A 27,702-nucleotide genomic window follows, 5' to 3' on the forward strand; every position below is an offset into this window, starting at 1 on the left:
CAGTGCCCAGTAGAATTCCAGGAACAGAGAAGTAACACAATAAGAGTTCGTGCAATGAATCTACCACGTCACATTATTTCCTTAGCCATATTTTTGTGTGTTTATTTTTCCCTAGTAGACAAGCTTCCCATTGAAAACGGATAATTGGAAACAAGTATCATTAAGTGTATAGTTTATCTATTTTTACATCTGCAATGATGTCTTATGTATATTGATGTCATTATTACAATTTATTTTTGCTTTTTAGATTTACCAAGAAAACCCTCTAAATCACGCCTCATCTTCTCTTTTATGTAAATCATTCAAACATATAAAATTTTACTCTTCATCTTCAAGATCATTTGAAAAATACTAATTCAAGAAAGGTCATCAAAAAGAGAACTAGAAAATCTTTTTTAGAATAAAGAGATTATTTAAGCCAATGAGTTTGAGTATAAAACTCTTACCAGTTTTATATATATGAATTCACTGCAACTGCATAATAATAACCACATAACAACGGTATGCTTGACTTCATTCACCATTCTCTAAAATTTAAGCCAATATCAAAGATAGTCAACCTATGAAAACTGAAATTTAAATCTTTGAAAAAGTCTTTACAGGCTTTTTTGTATCTCTTTGTAATAGGTCTAGACAAAACCAATTTTCATTTTGAAGGATAATTTTCATTTCTTTTTTTCACATGTTCCCACTACAATTATTAAGTGGCTAGGTCAAAGGTAGTGAAGCACTACACTGTAACATGACTTACCTATAGTTTTGCTTCTCATTTCCTATGTGGAATCTGTCATACTGTGAATAGGCTTGGTTCCCTTCCCAGTCCATTAACTCAATTCTTAGCATGTACTGCCTCTGACTGGTAATGGCAAAAATAAACTCATTCCCCAGCCAATATTCACCGGAGGGATTTCCAAAACCCTGGGAAACAATATAGAGATGCAGTTGTTACTTTAGAGAGGAATTCTTTTCATGTTCAGCATTTAACTATTTTCTAAATAATAATTAAAAATTATTAAAAAGTAAAGGTTTTTTTGTTTTTTACATTTTACACTTTTTTCTCCAATGATTGACATTTCAATAATTCTCTGTTTCTCTTCATCAAAGCTTCTGTCTAATTCTTACTTAGTACAATAAAACCTCTGTTATTCAAATCCGTGTAGATGAGACATTTTGTATAAAATAAATCTAGTTAACAGGTTTAACCCGAAAACAATTCTCAATTCAAGGTTTGCTTTGGAAAATGTTTCTAAATTACTAGTTAACACAATATTTTGAATAGAGTTTAAAGATTTTTCAATGAACACTATGAGGGTGATATTAGACAAGTTATTTAACATTATTTTTACTATTATTATTCACAAATGCAATTATGTTTCAACAATAACTTCACGTTTAGGTTGGTGCAAAAGCAATTGCAGTGTTTGCCATTACTTTCAATGGTAAAAACCGCAATTACTTTTGCACCAAACTAATAGATTACTAGAACCATGACTTTTGGAGCTTTAACTTTCGTATTTTTAAATATTAATAAGCAACCCTGTAAATCCATGACTGTAATTATTTACAAAGCTGCACTGGCATTGGAATTTTGAGGCAGAAGGCTGATTTGTAAGTGCTCCTAAGTGAACCTCGCTGACTGCTTGGCTTCTGAATGTCAGCATGACCCTATTGTTCTCTTTGGGGGAAGTCGAGGTTTTTAAGTATTCAAAATAGTTTCTTTGTAGGGAGAAAAAAGTGGCCCCAAAAGAAAGCCAACGCTTAATATTGGAGATGTTAGTGATAGGAAAAGAAAGAACTCCTAGAAACTTGCTGGCATTCTAGAGATTTGAAGTATTCACAATTGCCTCAGAAAATACTCATTGGCAGTGCTTGAAGTTCAGTGTAATTCTTGATCTACATATTTGTTTCACTGGCCATGTTGTGAGCTCCCTGATGATAGAAATTGTGTTGTATTTGTGAATTTCCAAAAACCAGTGAAGAGCTGACATGCACTGAGCATTCCAACAGGGTTGTTTTGAAATTCAAAGAAAAAGGTAGAAAGGAAAGGATAGAGGAAGGAGGCAAGAAAGGGAGAGAGAAATGGAGGTAAGGAGGAAAGAAAACAAAATATTATAGCATTTTACAGTAACACACGGAAAAGTAACCTTAAAGCATAATTCTTGTTGTAGACAGTACAGTTGAGTCTTGGGGAAATGTTTCTTAAAGTGCCCAACTGAGTCACTTGCATACTACCTCCTCTGCCAACTGAGTTACTTACCAAAGTTCAAAGGTGTTTGGTACCAAACCCATTTATGCCAGTTCAGTTATTGCAATATTTGTAAAATGTTATGCAAATAAGTTAAATATTAGTGGGAAAAGAGAGTTTTAATTTTTTATAAATATCCAGATTTGCTCAATAAAAGCAAATTACTAAAACTTTTTTTTAAATTAGGAATTGTTGAAACTCTAAAAGACTGGGAAAAATAAAAAAAATTTAAAGAATTTTTAACATATTGCCTTGCATGTGTCTTTATATACTGTTCTATTTTTAAAAACCTGAAACTAGAGATTGGATGCATTCTACTATGGGAAAGTTTTAGGAAAGAACTGATGACAGAATTCCAGGCTTTGGCCCTCGTTTTATTTTTTTTTATTAATGGGTAAGTGATGTATACTATTATATTTAAAGTTAAAATTAACATATGTGTACACTTTCAAAGTTATTCCCCAATTTAACTAAGTTTTTTGATAGGCTGAATATGCTTGGTTCAGTTTGCATTGAGTATATACTCTTCTGAAGACCATCCACCCATAGCTCACAGTAAAGATATAAGACCCACTGAAGTTAGTACTCCATTGGCTCTTTGCTTCTCTGTTCCTAAGATGCTCAAGTCACACTTTGTAAAAGTTTCACAGTGACAGGAAATATTAGAGCAATTTCTGGTGTGCTAAGAATTTTACACATGTTTATGGCAGACAATGCTACCTACTAAGGAGAAGAGCAAAGCTTACCTTCTCCAAAGCATGAACAAAACAGAAAGTTACAGGAGGCTGAAAGTCAAAGAATTAGCACTTTCTCAATTGCAACAGTCCCTGGGAAGAAAAAGAAGACCACTGGGATTTTCCTTGCATTTTTTTGCAGCTCAGACATGTCAAAACTCTCCCTCTAGCCACTTGATGATTCCGTTTTCTGTGTAGTCATTGAAAAGGGATTCAACATTTATACTCAATGTGAATAAAGAGGCTGGGAATGATGAAGTGTTAAGTTTTGGGTCACATATTTCCATGCTGTTGAAAGCGTTGTGTGGATAAAACTCTCCAGCTTCCCCAGGGAAACATGCAGTGATCCTGGGTGAGCCTTAGAAATGGACAAGCATTAGCATCATTCCTAGGAGAGCCTCCATCCCTGTCTCCATATGTAGGCCTGCACTTCCCTCTAAATGGAAATAAATATCCCTTCCTAAACAGTTTGCATTTTTGTCTTTCAGGAAGAAGTGACTAAAAAGAAAGCAGTATAATTTGCATTTAGAAACTAACATTTATTTCAAGCCCCTTCCCAAAAAACTGCCCAAGCATGCCCTAGTATGAGAGCAAAATAAGTTTGAGTACAATGAATCAAAATGGCTGCAATATAGGGAGGAAACCTTCTAATAGCCAAGTGCAGTGATCCAGAAACAACTGTTTCATCATAAAGATGAAAAATACGTGAAAGAAGGGGAATTGCGTTCCCACATTAGTAAACTGTCTTTTGGATAGTTTATCAGGCACGACCACAGATCTGGTATGTAGGACAAAGGCTTGGCTTGGATGAAATAACCTCTACCCCTTATCTCTGGCTCCAGATTAAAGCCTTGATCTGCCACATATTTGCTGTAGAACTATTGACTTTGTTTCTGAGCCTCAGTTTCTCTGTCTGCAAAACAGGGATTACAGACATCATTTTCATATACAAGGTTTTGAGAATAAAATTGATAACATAATTGAAGCACTTAACTGAGCACTGATACACAGAAAGCGCTTAAAAATCTAGCTGTTGTTATAGTTAAAATATATGTCACAATACATAGTAATTTTCTGGTTAGTTGCTTCTCTTCCATGAGACTGTGAGTCATATGTGGGGAAGCATTTCTACCTTGTATATGAAAAGGAAAAAGAATAATCTTGGTTCTTGTATTAGCCTAAAAATTAATAAAGGGATACTGAAATAATTATTTAAAAGGCTCTCAGAGGACTAACGTAATATTATACTAAATTGAGAGTTGGTTTATACAAATGAGTATTGTCATTTTAATCCAAAAAGTTAGTTATTAAATAAGAAATTACAACCAACTGATTTCAATTGGGACTAAACTATAGTACTAATGAAAGCACAGACTACTTTCTTACTCTTACCTTTGCTTCCAAGTACTAAAGTATTTGTTTCCTTCAACTCTCCCTTAGTACTATCTCTTTGAAGCCCTCTGTTTCCATATCTCACGAGTTTTAGGAGCCACACGAGGTAATTTTTAAGGTCTTATACCATGCTAATAAGTTAATATTTGTGATAATTGCTTTCAACCAGGAATGCATATCAGAAACAGTTGTGGGGGTTTTAAAAAAATACAGATGATTAGGTCCCCCATGAAGATTCTGATTCAGTATGTCTGGGGCGGACTCAGAGACCTATACACGTAAAAGGTTGCACATGTAAGTGTGCTATGAACTGAAGGTAGAGATCTATATAAATATGATGTGGAATAGATATTCCAAGTGCAAACTAAAAAGAACATATTAATCAAATCAAATTATTTGAGTGGTACACAGGGAAAATACAGGAGTAAAATCTCATCTTCATACTGAGGTCCCTATGGGGAGGCAAGTTTTGATTACGTGTCTGGGACTGTCCTTCAAAAATTCATATTCATGCCTAAAAGACAGAGTCAGCCAATGCATATGCTCCAAAATAGGCTTACACATTATGGCACATAACAGTTTACCACAGGTCTTTATTTTACTCCCAATAGCCTGTAACTTCCATAAAAATAAAAGTGAAAGTATATACGAAATTCTGTGCTGATACTGAAAAAGCAGCAATGAATGAGTAAACAATTACAGTACAATTTCCTCTGTTTCATGAATAAAATCTGAGGATACTATGGCATGCACTTTTGTAAAAATGATGTTTAATGATGTCAAACACAATCACCTGAAAGGCTTTGATTCAGTAACTCAGATACATTGTTAATTGATTTTATTTCTTCTCTAACGCTATAATAAAAGGATAAAAAGACACTGAAATTTAATCTGAACTAATGCTGACTTAAAATTGGCCTTAAAAGGCACATATTACTCAAAAGACACATGCAAAGGAAAGATCAACATTTGTTAGTTTTTGCCAAAACCTGCAGAAATGTTCGATTTTGGTTTGTGCTTTTCCAAGTTAATAAAATAATTGTCTCTGATACTTTATTTGTTTTGTCTGATAATGCTCACAGGAAGCGTTGACTTTTTATAGATGAAGTCAAATTGAAACCAGACACAGCCCATGTATTCCATGAGTTTCATCTTTTTTCATACAAATTATTTTAAAAATAAAAAACAGATAAGACAGCGCTGTGGCTTTCAGGGCACTTTCATATGCAGTTAAATTGTACATCTCTTCTAAATGCTGAGACACGCAACTCAAGAAAGACTGAAACAAATTTTGTATTTCAAAATTTTTAATTTCTTATGCATTTTTCTCTTTTTAATGTGAAGATGTTAAAATATAGTTGAAAATGTGCTCTCAACTTCTTTCCAGAAACAAAGAACTCCCAGAAGGAATGGTGCTCACACTGAAATTTCTGAGTGGATAGGAAGCTCTGTTTATGGGGGTAATTGTTCTCAAAATAAAGCAAGTTTGTCTCCAGGGCATTAGTCATTGCCTACAACAGTATAAAATTAGGCCATTTAGGGTACTATTTGGAACTCCTAGCTTCATTGTGCTTTATATGTGGAAGTACTGCTGATAAGTGTTATTGCTGGAGGCCACTAAAGGGTATCCTTATGACTTGAAGGAGCTAATATCTTCCCTAAGTGCCTCATTAAAAAGCCTACTCCAGACTTTCCTTTCAGGCAAACATCTTTACAAATCCATAAACCAGATTTTGCTGAATCTCCTCATGAGGAAGTTTAAGTGACAGCTAAGCTTAGGTAAGAGACTTGCAGGCTTAAAGCCAATGTCGAGAATCCAAAAATTGGTAAACCTTTCATACTGACAGGTTTAAAAATAATATAATATATAATATATATTTGTAATTACATGTGATGGAAATCTTATGAAGCAAGAGGCAGCCCATAGATACCAATCACTACGAAGGGAAGGAAGGAGAGAGGAAAGGCAGAAAGGAAAGAGAGAGAAAACTTGATTTCTGCACTCATTGCCCAAGAAAGAAATGTAGCATCCTAGTATATATAATAGTAGATTATATATACTATATATCTACTATAGTAGAAGAGTTGGGGCATGCCAAGTTCTTGTTATCGCAAAGGATGTACGCCCTTAGCTGAAGAAGTGAGCAGGCAGTTCTTTGGATGCAGGAAATAGAAATAGGCGTGATTGATAAGAACTGGCATAAGGAGTCATATCCATTCCTGGTGGAGTCATGTTATTTTGTCTTTAGGTGAAAGAAAAACTCTAGAGAAAGAACTGAAACACTTTCTACCATGTGTTTTAACCATCTTGTAACATATGATGAATATTTTCAATTAAAAAAATTCTTCAGCCTAATTTTTAGCCAGAATATTTCAAAATTTTGGAGCTTATCTCATTTTTTGATCATGCAAAATTGACATTCATCTGATAAATGTTTCAAGTTTGAATAAAGCATGATAGTCTTTCTTATTTTAAAAAAGGGGGGAGGGGTAAACTCCATAAAACATGATGATTAAAGAATTTCAGTTTTGTTCCAATAATGAAAAAAGAATTGCTTAGAAATGGATATATTTGGTAAATACTTACAAGACATGAATTGATTCCATACTTAACAAGTCAGTATCTCTTACTTAACATGCCTAGCTTGCCAAGGCAGCAGATGTTTACAGTTAAGAATTCACCATTTTGGAAAGTCACCACGATGACAACTTTATATTTATTTTTCTGTTATCATTAATTTTAATAATAATGTATTTCAGATTAGCCTGAGTCTCTATCTATAGTCTGATTTTCAGACGACTTCTTCACATCACATTTTAGTGGTGAAAATAATCATGAATTCAGATGGTTTGCAAAACAGTATTTTTGGCATAGTTAAGTGAAATTTTTGCTTTGATGTTTTCATCTTGGATAATAAAAATAACTACTCTTCACTGAAAATTCAGTGTGCCAGAGTGCTTTACTTACATTACTTCTAATCCTCAAAACATCCCTGTGAGGCAGGTGAGGTATTATCACTGTCCTATTTTAAGAAGTTAGTTAGAAAGCTAACGTGCCGGTTAGATGATTTGTGAAAAATCACTCCTCTTTAAATGGCAGAGTGAAGACTATAATTGTTTTTATTTTTATTTATTTATTTTTTAGACAGAGTCTTTCTCTGTCACTAGGCTGGAGTGCAGTGGCGTGATCTCAGCTCACTGCAACCTCCGCCTCCCAGGTTCAAGCGATTGCCCTGCCTCAGCCTCCCAAGTAGCTGGGATTACAGGCACGTGCCACAACACCCAGCTATTTTTTTATTATTTTAGTAGAGATGGGGTTTCACCATATTGGCCAAGATGGTCTCAATCTCCTGACCTAGTGATCCACCCACCTCGGCCTCCCAAAGTGCTGGGATTACAGGCTTGAGCTACCGTGCCTGGCCTATAACTGTTAATATAAACATAATTCAAAGTCTTTTTGTTTTTGAATATAGATAATCTTTTATCCCTCATATATTTTTAGAATCACCTAGGTAGGAAGAGGCCTTCAAATCTGACCTAGCATTCCAATTCTCCATATCAATCCCAAAAGATAATGATATACTTCTATTTCCACTGAAGATGGGGAGGGCTTGCCACTTAATAGGCAGTCTATTTGGTGTTGGGATTAATCATTAGAGGGTTTTGTTCATACTTGGTCAAATTTTGCCTTCTTGGAATATTACTCCATTCATTACTGCACTCCCTCTCAGGCAGTGTTCAAATGCACATTCTAATTCAGTAAATCTGAGCCAGAGCTTGAGATTCGTGTTTCCAGTAAGTTTCCAGAGGTTGTTAATACTGCTGGTCCCTGAAACACATTTTTTTTTTTTTCTGAAACACATTTTGAGAAGCAGGCTCTAGTATCACCTACCTCCATCCAGTTAACTAAAATAGCTATCAGGTTTATGCCTAATTCTTTTTTTCTCCAGCTGTTTACCTGTTACAGATGTAATTTCCAAATTCCTCCCATCCTGCTTATAACCCCTAGGATAAGTTCACTTGTTTGAAAACCTGTAGAATTGAAACTATATTTTTGATGTAACCAGATCACGGCAGACACCAGTGAGTTCTGCATTTTATGTTACCCCCTAAATGACTAGTAATGTACACTGAGTACATTAATCTTTGTTAATTCAAAATGAGCTTAGAACCAAATAAACCTCTCTTTCAAATACTAAGTCCTTAAGGCAATTTGCCACCCTTACCCTGTTTTCTCAGAGTTAATTTAGGTATTTTTTATCTAGGTGAAATATTCTACAATCATCTCTGTGGAATTAGATCTTGCTGGCTTCAGCCTACCTTTCCATGTTGAGTTTATGATATAACAAAGATACCAGGATTCCAACTTTGTGTAAGTCCAAACTTTTTAAACGTGCTTTCAGACTGTTCAACTGAGTATCTGATAAAAATGTAGATGCAGTGACACCACTAGAAACCTCCATTAATTTATTAAAACCCCTTATTTACTGTCGTTTGACCAACTATGAGCCTATTAATGGGCAAACTCTGATGCAAATCAACCATAGTTTTTACAAATTGTCTACAAGAATATCAAGACAGAATTGAGGCTAGTATAGCATTTCTTTCTCTCTACCTGGTGAGAAAAAATTTGTCAAAAAGTCAAGACAAGAATTATCTAGATGTTTCAGCTGCAAAAGAATGAGAATCCATAAATATAGATTCTCCTGCATTACTATGCCTTTACATCCTGTCGGCAGATTTTAATAGTTAATACTGTAGGCACCGACTATGTGATTACTGGATTTTGGATTATTTCAACCCTTGCTCATCTCTGTTTCCTTTTAAAATGGGCATAGTGTCAGCTAATAGGGCTGATATTAAAAATTGATAAGAAATTACATATAGGGCTGATATATTGAGCACTAAAAAAGAGAAAAACTGTGATGATGATGATCATGATGATGATGATGATGCCTGCTGTTATTCTGCAGACCCCAGTGAGCCATGGCTCACAGTTCATACCTTTGTGTACTCCTCGTGCCTTAAATCTGGACTTTCCTTGTGACCAACCATAACCAACAGAATGCAATGGAAGTAACACTGTTTCATTTCTGGGTCTAATAAAACTAAAAAAGGCTGAAAGCTTCTGCTTTGTCTTTGGAGGATGACAAGTGCTACGTAAGAAGTCTGATAACCCTGGATCACTTTACTGAAAGAAGCTTAGCTTAGCTACATGGAAAGGTCAGATGGAGAAGCTTCCAGTCAACAGCTAGCAACAATTAGCCAGTTATGTGGGTGAGGCCATTGCTATTACCCATCCTGTTCCACTGCCTTCAACCCTGCACAGCATACTTGGTCAGGCTCACATATCCAATGAAGGTCTGAGTTCTAGCTTCCCCCACCCTCATTCAACTAGGAACAAATCCAGACAATACACAACAGTTCACCAAATAATTCCAGTAATACGTTTTTCTTTCTGATGCACACGTGGAAATCATTTACTGAAAATGATTTATGAGTGTTTTGTGTCTAATAAAAATAATACTAATGTATCATTTTATTTCAAAAATAACTCAAAACCACCCAAAAATACAAAGATTCATCATACAGTATGGAGAAGATAACTTCAGGATAAAGCACCAAAAAGCACCATAAGTTCTTCCATCTTACCATTTTATATTCTTTCCAGCCTCTTTGGAAATCTAGACTTCCATCTTCACGATGTTGTATTACAGTCCAACCTCCGCCATTGACATCCATATTGCAAAACACCTGACAAATGGAAAACAAAGTCAAGTAAAAAAATACTTCTACTTTAAAAAACATACATCCTACATGTTTCAAAATAGGAATAAGGCAAACAGGTCTGTAGATTACAAAAACTGAAATTACTATATTGAACAATGTTAATTTAGATATATTATTGGTTATTTCATCCTCTGATTTGTATTTGAGTTATTTCTGATTAAATTCCATCAATGATGAATAAATTACATGCACAAATTTTAGTCAGCTGAAAATTAAGTCTTTGTCTCAGACTATAAAACATTTAAAAAAATCTTTGTTTTAAATGAAAATAGGCATTTGAGTATGTTCAAAGTTTTGGAAATGCTACCAAATTTCCAAAGTTACACACCATTTGATTGCCAAAACACACGACTCAGAATTTTAAAACTTTAAATCGATTGAAATGGGAGTACAATAAGAATAAAAAATTATTAAAATATCATGTATTTAACTATCACATATTTCATTGCCTATCAATTCGTATGTATGTACATGTTACAATAGTTATCCCTGATGAGTCAATATTTCATTAGAGGCAACATTTGTGGCATAGTATATGTAGAATATATTATTTGCTTGTATTTTAGTCATGAACAATAACAGGAGAACATGACATACTGTATCTTCTGACTGTGACAAGAATTTCTTTCCCATGTGGAAAATTTATACAAAACTTTCAAAGACTTATGCTTATTTTAATTATTCAAAATAAAATGGTATTTATTTAGAAATTGACTCATTTCCCCCAGGGTCTACCCAAGAAGAGAAACATATCTGTAATGGGATTATCTTCGGAGAGCAATCACTGTAATTGATGTAGCATGAATGTGGCAGCTTGATTATTCAACAGGGACTATGGGAAACACTATTCCCTCAACAACTGAATACTAAAGCATGTTGAAGCCTGGCTAAAGGTGGGATATGATGCAACAGCAGCAAGCAGGCTATGAGGACACAGAGCTAAGCTCTGATTAAAGGAAAAACTTCAAGTGTTTTCCCTGAGGCATTGCATTTGGAACACAAGTAGCAAAAAGAGTATAAAAGCAGTGGCAAGAAATGTCATTCAAAGAACAAATTGTCCATGTACTTCCTCAGAGTGAAAAGGTCTAAGATATACATGCCTACCTGTATGCATATGAAATAGGACAACTCTCCTCCCAAGGCTCTCCCCCTACTTTGACAACAGCCACAAGTACAGTATGTCTTCATTAACCCTAGGAATTGACTCACGTCCAAGACTGTACATTTGAAATTTTGATTCCTGTCCTAGTAGTCCCCACCACCACTAATCCTTTAACTTCTGCACCTGCTCTCAATCCTCAACACAACCTCTAGCTACACTTTTATCTTCCATAATTCTACTTCATTTATTGATTTATTCTTTGTTTTACTCAACAATCATTCTTAGGCATCAGTTTTCACTTACAATTGGGGGTATTATTATAAATAAAATATAGGTCAGGTACTCAAACATCTCAAAGTTTTAATAGTGACTGATCCCATAGGATTAAGGAGACAGAGTTCACAATTTTCAGCTCTAATAGCCCAAAGAATCATGGAGACAATAATCCAAATAAGAAATTTAAGAAAGAAAACATGAGCAAAGAAAATGATCATAGTTTTGGATACTTCAAAGGCTAGCAAAGAAAATGATGGTAGTTTTGGACACCTTAGCCTTTGAGGTAGCATAGATATCCAAAGAAAAAAGTTTATTGAGCAGTTTGAGATGATCTAGACCAAGGATAAAAATATGGATAAGAGCATAAGGAAGAAAGAAAGGAATTGCTATTAACAATGACATGCTTGTTAAGGACCATATAATATAAACACCTTACATGCATTTTCTAACTTACTCTCATGATAGTCCTATGTAGGAAGTAGCTATGATGATCATCTCCATTTTACAGATGAAAAAATACTGAAGTTTAGAGTAGTTCAGTAACTTACCAGTGATTATACTCAACAATAAGCTCTTGATCTGGGATTTAAAATTGATTTGAACTGGATTCAAAATTGAATCCTCTGTCTACCTAGTTGAAAATTACTGGGAATAATCTGCTTAAAAGCATTTGTTAATAGCATGAAGACAAATGCAATTACTTAAATAAGTAAAGAAAAATGTGGAAACAGATGTGCGTGGCAGGGAGTGAGAAGGGTCAAAGAATGGGCTTTGGTGAACACCTGAGAAGGATAAAATACATCAGGAAACTTTAGGTGGGCAGGGATTTCTTTCGATTTACTGCTGTCCCCAGTACCTAGAGGTGTGCCTAGCCTGTAGTGGGTACTGAATGAATATTTGATAAACAAATAGAGATGGAACAGGAGAGATAAAATAGGAAAATTTGATTAATGGAAGGCTAAGGAAGAGATGGATTTAGAGTTGGGGAGCTGATCATCAAAGGTTTCAGAAAAGTCAAGATAAAAAATGATTAAGAAAATATAACTTCAATTTGAATGAAGGAGGCTTTAGTGACCTTGGTGAGAGAGAATGCGGATTCCTGTAGGAATAAAATCAGATGGCATAGTTTCAAGAGGGCATAGGTGGTGATTCAAGAGAAGTGGTCAAAGTGGAGCTTTACTGGTGAAATTTAAATCAGAAAAACGGGAAGCGAAAATGTCAAGGAAATATTTTCCTAAAAACAGCTAATATCACTAGTTTCTCAATTAAATTTTACCATGCCCTGACTTGTTAATCCAGAATGAATGTTTTTATGCAAATTTTTATTTCCTAATGGACACCGATTGCCTGAAAGTTTGCCAAGTTGTGTTTGCAAAGCTGTAAAGTCCACTTACGTAGTCAGGGAAAAGAATCACTACATTTATAAATGTAGAGTGCAGTGTACAGTTTTTAAATTACTGTTACCTAGATCATTAAAACTCTATGCACTTAGTTTTTAAGTCACTCAAAAACTTTTGAAAAAGACAACTTTCCTTCTAAACAGAGGAATCCAGTGACTTGTAAATGTTCAAATGTGCTGAGAATGCTTCTTAAATAAAGACCTAGAGAAAAAACCATTGGGAAATATAAATTACCCAGGCAGATTATTAAGTTGGAAGCTGAGGGACAGAGAGGTTAAAGGGTTGAACATATACTTCCCAATTCTTATGAAGACTTAATAACATCAATGATAACAGCTGCTCTTTGTGTTAGGCACAATGGAGCTGAATGACACCTTGGTTAATAGCGCCAACTTGAGTGCTACGTGGCCTGAATTTAAAATCCACCTCTGCTCTCTCTATGTACCTCTTAGATATTTTCTGAGAATTTGATGAGTTAATGCATATAGAATTTTTAGAACAGCGTTTGGCACTTAATAGGCATTGACATTACTCCCATCTCTTACATGTATTACTGATGACATAATATATGTTTATGCTATGCATCATACACTGTATGTATATAATGTAATATTTAATATGTATATTATATTTAAATTTAATATACTATAGTATATAACATTGCATACAAATTTTATAATTTATTATAAATAATAGAAAATATACAAAACCAAAACATGTAGAAGTTCAATAAATTATCCTTATAATTATGACTTCTAGGCTCTAGTTATTATAATATTGGTGTCACCTTTGAGCATGCCACCTTTCTATATGTATTATGTATACATATATACATACACACACACATACATATATGTATATTTAAGAGGTTGGACTCACTGTAGCAAAGACAAAACAAAAGCCTATTATTTTTAGTCAGAAAAAAAGTAAAAGCCTATGCTTAACAGATGAAGGAAATTCAAAAAAATAGATGTTAGGTTTTAGAAAGATTTGAGACATGAAAGACTTGAAAAGTTCATTTGCCAGTATTGTGTGGTCTGTGCTATCTGGCAGTGTCCTTCCTGTGGACAAGACCCTGCTACATTAACTATGCCTATTGCATTTATCGATCATATGACTTGAGCTTAACTCTATCCAAGAAATGACTGAACTGGCTCCTATCCCAGGCAAGGTCAAAGCTTTCAAGCATTAAACACCTTTTAACATAATACGGAGGCTTAAACCCAAACAAAACGGAGAAATGTGATTCACATAGTTTTTATACTTTTATGTTCCATAGAAGTTGGAATGATTAGACTTGTGAATGTTAATTATTTTTCCATACCATAAATGAAAACGGCTTAGCCCATTTGTTATAGTACTTTTCCAAGAATTAGGGGAATTACGAGTTCAGAATCAAATTTTTAATATTTTACAATAAGCAGAGTAATGATTAAATGGTTTGTTTTTTGGATGAAACGAGGCATTTGGTTTTGGAAACATAAAATGAAAGGGAAAGTCCTGTTCCCTACAACTATACATTGAAGGGAATTCAGAAAGAAAAATAAACACAAGCCATTAATAATATAAAAGCAAAAAGTAAATATAGAAATGACCTAAATATAATTTTCTTTCTGCTTGAAAAGTTAAATAGTCCCAGAAAACCGTCTTTGGCCTCCACATTTGAAAAGATATTTCTTTAACTTTCAAAGACTTTTTTTTTTTGGCATGGAACAATGTCAATCGAAAAAATTACTGTATTACAATCCTGTTATACTTGCAACTCGCACACTGACTACAAGATGAATAGTTTCTGTTCATTGGTTTGTCACTTTCCTTTAATAACCCTAGTTTATTTTTTGGTCCATACCATGCATATTTGACGCTTCTGTTTTTGTGTAGGTTGCCTAGAGATTCTTACCATTGCCAAAACTTCTGGAAACATTATAATGAGCAATGCTTTGGCTAAGCATATCCAGGGGTAGCACCAAACTTCCTGTTTACAATGTACCGTCTACATGGAAGGGTGAAAGTCCTAAAGATGAATTTTGCTAGCACTTTTTATAGGATTGAGACAATGCTGACAATTTATTTCAAGATGGAAAAAACTGAGATTATAGGATGGTGAGAATGAGGTGGGTTATAATGAGAACATGAATCAACTTACCTAATTTTCTAAAAATAAACCCTTGCCTGTGTAGCTCACATGTCACACGTGTTTACCACCCCATGGGTCAACAGGTTCATATTTAAAATTATAAATGATACAATCTCAATTATCATTAACATAAATAGTGATCCTGCTTAATCCTCTGATTAAAAGGGTGTATATATATATATACATCTATAATATATCTATATATAGATATATATAGCATATATTTAGATATATACAGCATATATATAATATATCTATATATAGATATATTATATTATATCAATTATCATTAACATAAATAATGATCCTGCTTAATCCTCTGATTAAAAGGGTGTATCCTAGAATTAGATTCCTTTGTTTCAAAGCCAATATTAAATATTTGCTAAGAATTTGATTGGGGCAGGTTATCTTTCTAAAGTAGGGATAATGGGAGTCTCTATCTCATAGGATTGTTGAAAAGAGTAAATGAAGGAGTATATATACATATATATATATACACATACATACATACTAAGCATACATACATACTGAGCATATATATACACTAAGCATATATATAGATATTTAGATATATATAGCATATATAGATATATATCATATATAGATATATTATATATCATATATAGCATATATATATCTATATATGCTATATATCTAAATATATAAATATATATAAATATATCATATATAGCATATATAGATATCATATATAGATATATTATATATCATATACAGCATATATATATTTATATATCTAAATATGATATACAATATATCTATATATAGATATATATCTATATATGCTATATATATGATATATATCTATATATAGATATATATCATATATAGATATATAGATATATAATATATCTATATATAGTTATATCTATCTATACTTCTATACTATATATAGTATAGACAGATATAACTATACATCTATACTATATATAGTATAGACAGATATAACTATATATCTATACTATATATAGTATAGACAGATATAACTATATATCTATACTATATATAGTATAGATAGATATAACTATATATCTATACTATATATAGTATAGTATATATCTAAATATACTATATAACTATATATAGATATTTGTATCTATCTATATAGAGAGATCTATATAGATATATATGTATCTTATATATATGTTATATATATAGTTATATCTATCTATATCTACATATACTATATCTACATACTATATATACTATATATACTACATATACTATATATAGTATATGTAGTATATATACTACATATACTATATATACTATATCTATATATACTATATCCAGATATCTATATATACTATATATAGATATATAGTATATCGATATATGCTACATATAGATATATAGTATATCGATATAAGCTACATATAGATATATAGTATATCGATATACGCTACATATAGATATATAGTATATCGATATAAGCTACATATAGATATATAGTATATCGATATACGCTACATATAGATATATAGTATATCGATATACGCTACATATAGATATATAGTATATCGATATACGCTACATATAGATATATAGTATATCGATATATGCTATATATAGATATATAGTTATATCTATATATGCTACATATAGATGTATAGTTATATCGATATATGCTATATATAGATGTATAGTTATATCTATATGCTATATATAGATATATAGTTATATCTATATATAGATATCTGTATCTATCTACATATAGAGATCTATATATATCTCTATATATCTATATATAGTATAAATATAGTATAGTATATATCTGTATATAGTATATATAGTATAGTATATATCTATATATAGAGATCTATATCTATCTATATATAGAGATCTCTATATATATCTGTATATAGTATATATAGTATAGTATATATCTATATATAGAGATCTATATCTATCTATATATAGAGATCTATATATATTTATATATAGATATATATATGCTTAGAAGAAGACTGGCAAACTGTAAATGCTCAATACATTTGAGCTATTTTGTTAATCAGCTTGTAAATCACTTTTGAGGAAATTCATATAATATTTGTTCTTACCAGTGCTATGCTGTGCAATTATACTAAGGGATTAAACACTAAATTTTTTATCTCAAAAATTTGTATGTATGTCAGTCTGAAATACCCATCTTTATTATAGAACAATGTTACTACTTGTAAGAGAATCTATGATTATAACAGGGAAATAATAAAACAAGAGAATGAACATCTAAGTCCAGAAGAAGGCCAAGTCTTTGTCTCTTCAGCTCAGTTATCTCCCCTTCTCACCACACTCTGCTAGTATTTCAATAAAACTAAATCTAAATCTGACAATAGTCCTGACCAGGTAATATGGGAACTTCTCTTTTTTGTCTCTGAAAAGCCATGGGGGCCATTCAGCAGTGATAAAATTTGCTCCTTATGGGTACATATGGGTATGTTACTGCTAACCTGTTAAGATTATTATTTTTTCTTAGACTAAATATCAGAAGTTAATTCAGTAGGTACTTGACATTTATGAATTTAATATTCTAAGTTTTACTTATTTAAGAAAACCCCAAAACTCCCTCATATTTAAAATCCATCATTTTGTAGAAGCGTAAGCTTGAATCTTGCTTTCCTAATGAAACCAACCCAGGAGCCAGCCACGGAAGGAGTGAATTGGATTCTCCAACATTCTGTTTTATGTAAGCATGAAAAGCAAACCTATTCAAGATTATGAATTGAGGTGGGATCTTTTTCTTCACATTACCAGGCGCAGTGGTTCTGCAAATAGCCTGTGCACCATTTGCATCTCATAATGTTTCAAACTAGAGTGTAGTTGTGGTTATATATGAACTAAAGTCCATAGAATGACTAAAGCTGTATTTGTACTGCACCCCTTTCCCCACAGGCCACATGGTAGTACTGATGAAGTCAAAAAATTTCTAAAATTGTGAATATTCTTGATCTGAAAACTTTGGGAATTATTTTTAGATCCATGTATATCATAGAATCACTATGAGTCTAAATGGAAGTTCACTTAGTATTTTTAGTTAATTTTATTTTTATAGTCAGTTTATAAGCTCTGGTGGAACTGACAATAATTTAGAGGTTCTTTCAGGTCTTGAGCAGTACTGTAGGTAAATGATAAAGCAAATATTTTAGCTCCATCTCCTACTCCAGATCAAATTCTCACATACTTCATCTGCTGTGTGTATGGTGTGTGTTTATGATGTGTGTGTGTGTGAACTGAATTTAAGCTTAAGTGTGATTTTAGGATATCTTCCTTAGAATAAGTTATCTTCATCTCCTCATTCCCAGACTTGCCATTGTATTTCAATTTTTCATTTGTTTGCTTCCTTAAGCCATGGGATTCAATAAAATCTTGCACAGAAATAAAAAATGAAAAACAGGCAAAACCACACTTCTCTGGTAGATGGCTGAGGTAGCAAAGTACAGAAGAGTGCCTCCTGCCTGTCCTCCCTCCTGTGCCCACTCCACTCCTACATTTTACTACCTCATAGACAACATTGAAAGTATCTTTCAAGAGGAAAATTTTGTCCCAGCAAAGGGGAAAAAGAAACCATTTAGAGCTAACATAAACAAATATTCATTATGGAAATCAAGAGAGAGAGCGGACAGCGGTAAAAGGGAAAATAGAATTGTATCAGACCTGGACTATAGTCCAGACTTCCTGGATTGCCAATTAAGTGGCATCTGGCTCCAGTATTCATTTCCTTTGCCTATCAAAGGAGACTTAACAATCAGGAAGACTAAGCAAGTTAGACTGATTTACTATGCACTACATGGAAGTGTTGATATTGCCATCAGCAGGTCACTTATTCATTTATTCCAGCACATATTTATTGAGACCTACTATGTGCCAGAAACTATGTTAGGTTTCAGGAAATCAAAGATAAAAGGCACAATCTCTGCCTTTTAGAACTCTGGTAGTGAGAAAGTCATGTAAAGTTGCCTGAGGGAATCAAAGATGATTCCAAGAGCATTGCACAGGCCCCAGAGGAAATGGGGATAAAAGACAAGTAATTTAGGTGGGGGCATGAGGGGAGGACAGTTGTTTTATCCTGTAAGGGCATGTGGTCCTCTTGGGACCCTGGGCTTCCAGCTAAAACTCACAGACACCGAAGAGCAAGGTTCGTGCCTAATCTCACTTTCTTCGGCTGTCTCACCTCAAAACTTCCCATATACCCTGCTTTAAACAGACCATTTCTATCACTATACTTACTGACAGCATTTTATAACTATCTGCATAATTGTCTATCTTCATCATTACACTAGAAACTGTTTGCTCTATATTCATGTTCCTAACAAATGCATGACATCCACTTAATAGTATTGAATGAAGGCATGGATGGATGATTTAATGAATAAATGGTGGAAGAGAGTATACAAAAGAGATGTTACAGCAGGAAGATAATGTTTGCTTACTCCAAAGTTTACCTTGGGTCCTGTTCAACATGCTGATGAATCCAATCCTCCAACCCACTCTTTTATGTAAATATGGAAAGCAAATTCTTTCAAGATTATGAAGTCAGATAGGAAATGTTTCTCCTATCCTAAGAGGAGCAGTAACTTGCAAATAGCTATATCTACCCCTCCCTCTCCTCACAGTATTTGGCTTTGGATGATGCGTGTTCTCTGGATTGTTGGGTCTTTGGAAGATGGCTTCTCTTTCCCATACACTCACCGTAGACATGACCTCAACATGTAATCTGTACAAGGCAAATATTTACGAGCAATGGGACATCCTAGGAACACCAGGGAATAAATGCAAAATTTTGTGTGAAAGAAAAGGTATGGGGGTTGGGGATTTCTGTACAATAGAGTTTTCATCCTTTATGGACCTGGGAAACAGAGGATCTCTGGGAGAAAAAAGTTCAGGCATGTCTATATATACTTCCAGTTTAACAAGCTCACAAATCAATCTGATTATCCAGCAATTCAACTGGGATCTGGCTTACATCTCGTAAACAAACACTTCTGGTTTTACCTTTTTGGGTTCTGGCATATTATTAATATAAATAGTGTAGATTCCACTTTTATTAAAACCAGCTTGATATACATCTGCACAGTCTCTAAATGGTTTCTCTTCCTCTCTTTTTCCTCCCTTTAGTAAAACTGCAAAAAAAAAAAAAAAAAAAAAAGATTGCAATATGTGAATATCAGTACCATTAGTAGTCAAATGGACTCCAATAATAGCTAAGCATGTCTTCATTTCCTCCACACAAATGTCAATATTGCACATAGTAAAAAATCAATCATAAAGACAATACTAGATTTTGAGGTAGCTTACAAAATTAAAAAAAAACCGAAGGAAAAAGCTGTAGAGCCATTTTTAACTGAATGCTTATATTTTACTTAATTTCTTAATTCTTTTTTTTCGATGTATCCTTTCCAAAACATCAACTTCAGGAACAAATGACCTGGGCATGTAATATCTTCAATTGGTAGCAATTACGTCAAGTTTCCTGCAAAATCTCTAAAACATTCTTACCTACATTTCACAGGAAAGTCTAAAAAAGTGCTAACACACTTTTTGTAGCAGGAAGAGATGAAGATAAATTCAAACATAAAAATGCAATATGGAAGTTTAAAACACTAAAACAATATGGAAGTATTGTTGTTCTGTGAGTTTATATTGAAGAGCTTCTAGAAAATTTTACCAACAAAACAAAAAGAATCAACAACTCTTACAATAATTAGATTTGGGAAGTAGAAAAGAGTTTATTACCCAACTTAACTACCTACAATGAAAATGCAACCAAACTTTACTTTGTTCTTGCCCTAAAGTTAAATCATCAGGCAGATGATACACAAATAAAGGAACAAACAAATAAATAAGACTTTGAAATTAAATTATACAGGGGGAAGAGTCACATTAAAGGCTAGAAGTCAAGACAGGAAATCTATTAATAGTTAAAGACGGTCTCTACTGAGGAAAACCTTATTTTATTTACTGAGCTTTAGCCATTATTAACTTCTTACAAATGAAATAAAAATGCACAATGACCCACATTTAATAGTTCTGAGCTAAAGATATATGTGTTACATTTATAAAGTATTTATGATTTAGTATTTTCTATTATGTATTATTTTAGTAATTGGTTTTATTTAACCTTTTTATAGAAATTAAGATTAAGACTATTTTGTTATCTTGCCCTTAAAGTTTCCTATCAATAAATATCTGCTTTCAAACACATTGAGTTATAATAGTCTTTTATAATCAAATACCAAAGGCAAACTATGAATCAGAACTTTTACATTAATTTTAAATGATCTAAAAATCTAAAATCCTGGCCTGACTTAATACTGGGTTTCATACTAAATACTGGCCTTTAGTTGCCTGATGTTTACTAACTTACAGGTATTGAGCAGTCTAATCTTTGTGGAAATAATTACTATTTCAATATAAATTATTCAGATTTTTAAAAAATATTAAATTATATTTCAAGAAAATGAAATATTTATGTCAGATATGTTGCCATAACAAAAAAAAGTACTAAAGCATTTAATAACATTATGATTTTCTATGTAGCTCAAGTCTGCACTAATGGTTTTAATGAATCATGCTAATAATTACATCTAAATACCAACATCACAATTGCCATGTCAACACAAAACAAATCAACTAATTAAAGGGCTACAGATTCATATGATAGTGAAGAAGTACTGCACAGAATGTATGCAAATAGCAATTTAAAGATGCATATATAAATGCTTACTCAAAAGCCATCTTTAATGACATTGAGGATGTCAATGGATTATATAAAGGTATCCATTTCAAAAGCATTGACGTAGTTTACTGGTATTCGTTTATTCTAACTTTACGGACTGCTATTTTTCTAAAACAAAACAAAATTTTTAAATCCCACCTACTGGATCCTTTATTCTGTTGGAAAGTTGAAAATAAACAAATTAGATGCCCAGAAAAAGAGATGTGAAGAAATACCAACTAAAATTTATGATCACTTGAGAGGACAAAAAACACAGGAAGATGTGGTCAGCAGGAACCCAACGGTAAACCCATTTTTCTCTTTTGAGAGAGAGAAAGTCATTTATCTATGGAGAAAATGCTTCTCTTGTATATACCACATCCTGCCCTCCCTTTTTTAGTTATGTATGGAGAACACATTCCCTTCACTCTTGTCTGCCATCTCTCCTCCTGTTTTCGCTTTTTTTTTCCACTTCAGGAAGATGTTGGTGAAGGGGCTATGTGTGGAAGAGGAAGCTATTTCACACACATTTTTAGTAACTGAGAAAAAAGGAAAAAGTTGGGTATTAACTTATTTTTGTGAAAACTGTATAAATTTGTTGTCAAAACCATGAATACAAATTCTATACTTGGGAAAATGGTTTGAGAATTCTACCATCAAAAGGTACACCTAGTATTATGGTTATATTATGGATTTTTTGTTGTTATGGTAACATATCTGAAATAGATATTGTATTTTCTTGAAATTTAATTTTGTATGTTTGAAAAATTGAGATACTTATATTCTTTCAAAAAAGTCATTCTTTCCAGAAAGATTAGTTTGATTGTTTTTAATTACTTACCAACTAGCAAGCATATGCCTGAAAGTTAATTTAGGCTACATTTTAGAGTAGCAAGGCATTGAAAATCATTGTAAAAGTTTCATCCACAGCTTACCTTTGGTATTTTTATTATATACTAAGGTTTGAATAAGGTCCCTTCAATAAGGGTAGATTGACCTTTAGTGTTTTTTTTTTTCCTTAATCTGTAAAGTGAGGTAGTTATAAATACCTCTGAGATGGGTGTATGAATTACATAACACAGTGCAAAGACAGTGAAGCATAATAAGTACTCAAGAATGGTTGTTGTTGTGGTAATGACAACACTGTTAACAGCAATATTATACTGTTACTCCTTCTTATGGAAGAGACACTAGCAGAATGTGGAAGGCTGGCCAGTCCAGTCTAGGTGGGGGTGGATGCTGCTGTCTTCCACCTTCTAATTAAAACATAGCAGTTATAGTTGACTAGTTGTATTTAGGATCACATTGAATTAGCCTCTCCTGGTCAAATTTGGCTAACTGGCTGGTTTCATTCATTGAATAAATCAGATTATACCATTGTTTACATTTAAGAAAACCCCAAAACAGGTAATCTCATCTTGCTGTATATTTTAAGCTTTACCTAAATAGTTAAGATTTAAAGACTATTTCAGATGAAATTATAAATGATTTATGTGTCAACGTGTTGGTTATAGAAGTTTCAATCTCATGGCTTTTTGCATGACTCCTTTCTTTGTTAAGCACTGTAGAGTTCTGAAGTCCAATGTCATGCATAGATATTGTAAAACTGGACACCTAGGAAACATTCTAAAACCTAGGGAGACAATAACATTTGAATTTCCTGAACATTGCAAGTGTCAGCACCAGTGATAAGTTTTTTTAGGAGGTCTTGAGCTTCAGTTAGATAGAAGATAGAAATTAGAGGAATATTGAGTAAATGACATGAGACAGATAGATACAATAGACTTGATGGGGCCGAGAGCAGTGGCTCACCCTATAATACCAGTGCTTTGGGAGGTAGAGGCAGGAGGATCCCTTGAGGCCAGGAGTTCGAGACCAACCTGGGCAGTATAGTGAGACCATGTCTCTTCAAAAATTAAAAATTAAAAAAAAAAGTCTGGACTAAGATTTGACGGAAGAGTAAAAGAAGCATCACTGGACAGACGTCGGGGGAATGTTCCGGAGACTTGAAAGAGGGCTGTATCTATCTCTCAAAGTGGTTTAAACTTTTTTGTAATAATGAACTGATTTGAAGCACAAGTTAAAAGGTTGACCTTTATGTCTAAAATTCTTTCTTTGACCAGATATTCTTATTTTTCCTTTCTTATTCTTTAATGTCTGATGAGTTCCTCTTGCCTCTCATTGAGAATTTAGATCCCTGCCATTCCCGTCACTGCTTTCCTAGCCTCCCTTTTCTTTCTTCTTAACCTTGATCCCAGAGTCAGGAATTTAATAATGGTCCATTTGGCATCCCTGGTCTCTCCATCCATTGTCCTTTCATCCACTCACCTTTGCATAGCTAAATCCCAACCCCCAGATGGGCATTCATTCACTTTCTCAACCTCCTTGTAGACTGCAAACACTGCTTCATTTGTAATAAACTTTCTATGACATTTCCTGTAAAGTGTATTGCAAATCTTTCTACTGTTTTAAAAAACTAAATCTTATCTTCTCTCACTCTTTATAAATGACCTTTATGGTTTACTATGAAGATCAAAGCCATTTGATATGTCTCCTCCACTCCCTTCCTCTACCCTACAGAAGTTGTCTTTGCCTATCTTTCCCCTCGCCTTTTGTGTTGACCTCTCCTAGTCCCTTTCAACTTCTCTAATTGTTTTTTCTCTTTCCTCTTTTATCGGTTTATTTTCCTCTCATCACCTACCATATAGATGTTCACTAAGATTCCATTCTTGGATCTCTATTTCTTATACATCTGTTCATTTTGCAAACTATCTATCATGGCTTCCAACTCCTGCACAAAAGATTTCTAATATACACAGGCACTTTTTAACACTGAGTATTTGCCTCTCTCTTTACCTTCAGATTCATATATCTACTTGCCTGTTGGGCAGTCCTTCCTGCTACACCAACTTTCATTTGTTTAATGTTACATAATCTTTCCTTCCAAACCATGTGTTTGCTCTTTCCCTTATTAGTCCCACTATCCTTCTCCAGTTTTTATTAGTTAAAAATTAATGAAGGTGTTAATTTTTTTCTAATAAGACAATTAGAGTATGGCTTTTCCATTTGTCCCTCTGCTTCTTATCCTGTCTTAGTTCAATCATCCTATATTATTAATTCAACAAATATTGATGGACATTTGCTATTTTTAAGACTTTTCCTAGGCAATGGAGATACAGACATAAGAAAGCCCAAGCCTGCCCATCATGTGATCACAGCCTGATGCAAAAAAGATCTTCCATGAAAGCTATACCCATGATTAGTAACTTTTATGATAGGATGAAACTCAATTCAAGGTGGCTTAAACAAAAAGATAATTTATTGGATCGTGTAACTAAAGAATCCAGTGTAGAATTTTAAGTAAGTCATGATAAGGTTTCAGACAATGTGACCAGAAATTGGTTTCTTAGTCTTTTTCTTGACCCACTTATTCTTGGCAATCAACCTGGTCACAAGATAGCTGGCAACAACTTGTAAGGCTATAATGTCACCAGTTTAAATACAGCACCAAAGAGAGAGAATATAGACAATTGTTATCTTAGAGGTATGTATCAAGCACATTGGGAACATGCAAGAATATACTCCATCTGCCAGGTGGACACCAGGAAGGCTACCTAGAAGAGATAACAGTTGAAAGAATAAAACATATAGAAAAGCTTATCTGACCTAAATTTAAGAGCCTGGTATGCTAGTTCAAAGACTTTGCCCACACCAATATCAGCAAATAAATCTAGAAAGTCCTAGGAAGGAATCATTATTCATTCTTTTCATTTAGCCTTATCTATACAACCAAATCTTTGTCATCTAAAAGGATAGAATAGAGACACAAACAGGTGCATGTCTGTCTTTCACCAGCCAACATTCAGTCAATAAGCAACCTGAGACCCTGATGCTAGCAGCTGTTGACTTTATCCTGATCTTCCCTTCCTTTACCCAACCAATTTAAATCCAGATGGTGCATCCGCCACCAGACTGACTTCAGGGGAGGACCATGAAAGCTGAGGCAGAGGGTCACTTCAATTCAGATGAACCCTCAAGAGAAAACTTCCTGGAATGTGGAATTGGTCATTATTAGCCTCAGCAACACTAGCCGAGAACACAGAAGGCAATTAGTCTTGCTACCAGAGACAGTGTAAAAAGCCAAAGCCCTTTCTCTTACCCATTTTCTGATGAGTTGATATAAGGAAATAAGTTCTTCAATCGTTCTTTTTTAAACCTTAAATATGGCTAATGGTTCATGTATTTCCAGTATTTACAGAACATCAGAATATATGTGGATCAGGTTATTTGTTCAAGGATAGTCCTGGAGACATCATTATTAGGGAAATCATAGCACTAGAAATTGACCCTGAACCTGTGATTTCAACACAACAGGTCACTGAAATTAACTGAGCATATAAAGGAAGAAAACAGCACATGTGACAAGGTGCAAACAAGCAAACAATTGATTGATTAGATTTTGTGCTTTTCAGCCAGGTGTGTGGGCATTTCATAGAAAAAACATTTTGAAGACACTCTCTGGAATCCTAATTTATTTGAAAGAATCTTTAAACATGGAAGAAGGTAATGTCTTGCATTTCAAGGGTGTGGAAGAATTAAAAGGTTTCCAGGCAGTCCAAGTTTCAATATTTTATAGGTGGGTATAGGGGTGAGGGATATTTACCAATGACTTTATAAACACATATACAAATATATATAGCTACACAAATACATACAAGCTGTATGCTTATAAATGGAAAATGTTGAGGTTGGTATTTTTTCTTATAGAAAGCATATGCATACAAACCTAAATATCTGTGGGCTGATATCTCAGCATGACTGTTTTTAACCTACAAAAATGGCAATTGAATATGGTTATATGTGTGTGTGCATGTGTGTATCTGTGTAAGACAATATAACAAACATATATTCTATTCTTAAATACTCTTAATTTGAAGTCTTTGATTAACTAAAAGTGTACTTTTTTATTTAAACCAACTACTTCTTTTTTCAAAGTCCCTCTAACCCTGGTATAAGGGAACATTTGAACATCATTTATCTAGTGAATTATTACTTTAATTAAACATTTTTTAAAAAAGAACTGCTTTCCTCTCATTTAAATTATTTATATGTAATTTTATAGATAATCTATAAAATCTTAACTACCATTTTTTATGGAACTATAATAATCATGATCGTAATAAAATCAACTAGCATTAATTGAACACTTACTACGTGGTAAACTCTGAATTTTGTGTGCCAAGTATGTTTTACATGCTTCATTTTGTTGAATCCGTATAAATATCTTATAAGGAGTATTTATCAATATATTGTTTTATATGAGGAAGTTGAAGCTCAGAAATGCTACTAACTTCACCAAAACTTGTAAGTAGTAGAACTCTCTGACTATAAAGCTGAAAATCTTAACTACTTCTTACTGGCCTTTGAGTAAAGTGAAACCCAAATAGAACTTCAGTGAGTCATCTGTCACAGAATCCCCAGCAATACTTATCTCTGCTGACAAGGGCACACCCAAGGTCCTGAGTTATTCAGTATAAGCCGTAAGTCTGAAAGGGTACAGCCTCGTCTCATGGAAGCAGGATGTATGGGAAAAGAGAGAGGAGGCAGCAATGACAAGAACAAAGGATATGTTGACATGAGGATAGCAGAGAGTCACAGGCAGTAGAATTGTCTGAGATGGAAACCCTCAGCAGAAAAGTGAAGCCGTGACGGTCCACAATGTCAAGAGCTAACAGAGGATAAGGAAGTGAGAGGTCCCAAAGCAGCCATATTGGATTTCATCATGTCCATATCCTAAAAGTCACACTGACTCAGGATTTACCCCCATTAATTTTAGGTATTATTCTCATAAGCCTGGTGGTTGGTCTCCCAGCCTAAGGACTATTTGCTAGAA

General features: G+C 33.6%; 1 protein-coding gene across 2 annotated transcripts in view; it reads right to left on the reverse strand.

Annotated features, from left to right (window-relative positions):
• ANGPT1 (angiopoietin 1) overlaps nucleotides 1-27,702 on the reverse strand; it is a 251,738-nt gene that overhangs the window by 34,584 nt on the left and 189,452 nt on the right. For both annotated transcript variants that reach the window (XM_003256101.2, XM_012506677.2), the window contains exons 5-7: nucleotides 20,087-20,214; nucleotides 10,024-10,125; nucleotides 752-918 (exon numbers count right to left, since the gene is read on the reverse strand). In XM_003256101.2, the coding sequence (XP_003256149.1) occupies nucleotides 752-918; nucleotides 10,024-10,125; nucleotides 20,087-20,214 (397 nt within the window). The remainder of the gene's footprint in view (nucleotides 1-751; nucleotides 919-10,023; nucleotides 10,126-20,086; nucleotides 20,215-27,702) is intronic.

Source organism: Nomascus leucogenys, chromosome 16, assembly GCF_006542625.1.
Source record: "Nomascus leucogenys isolate Asia chromosome 16, Asia_NLE_v1, whole genome shotgun sequence".
Lineage (NCBI taxonomy): Eukaryota > Metazoa > Chordata > Mammalia > Primates > Hylobatidae > Nomascus > Nomascus leucogenys.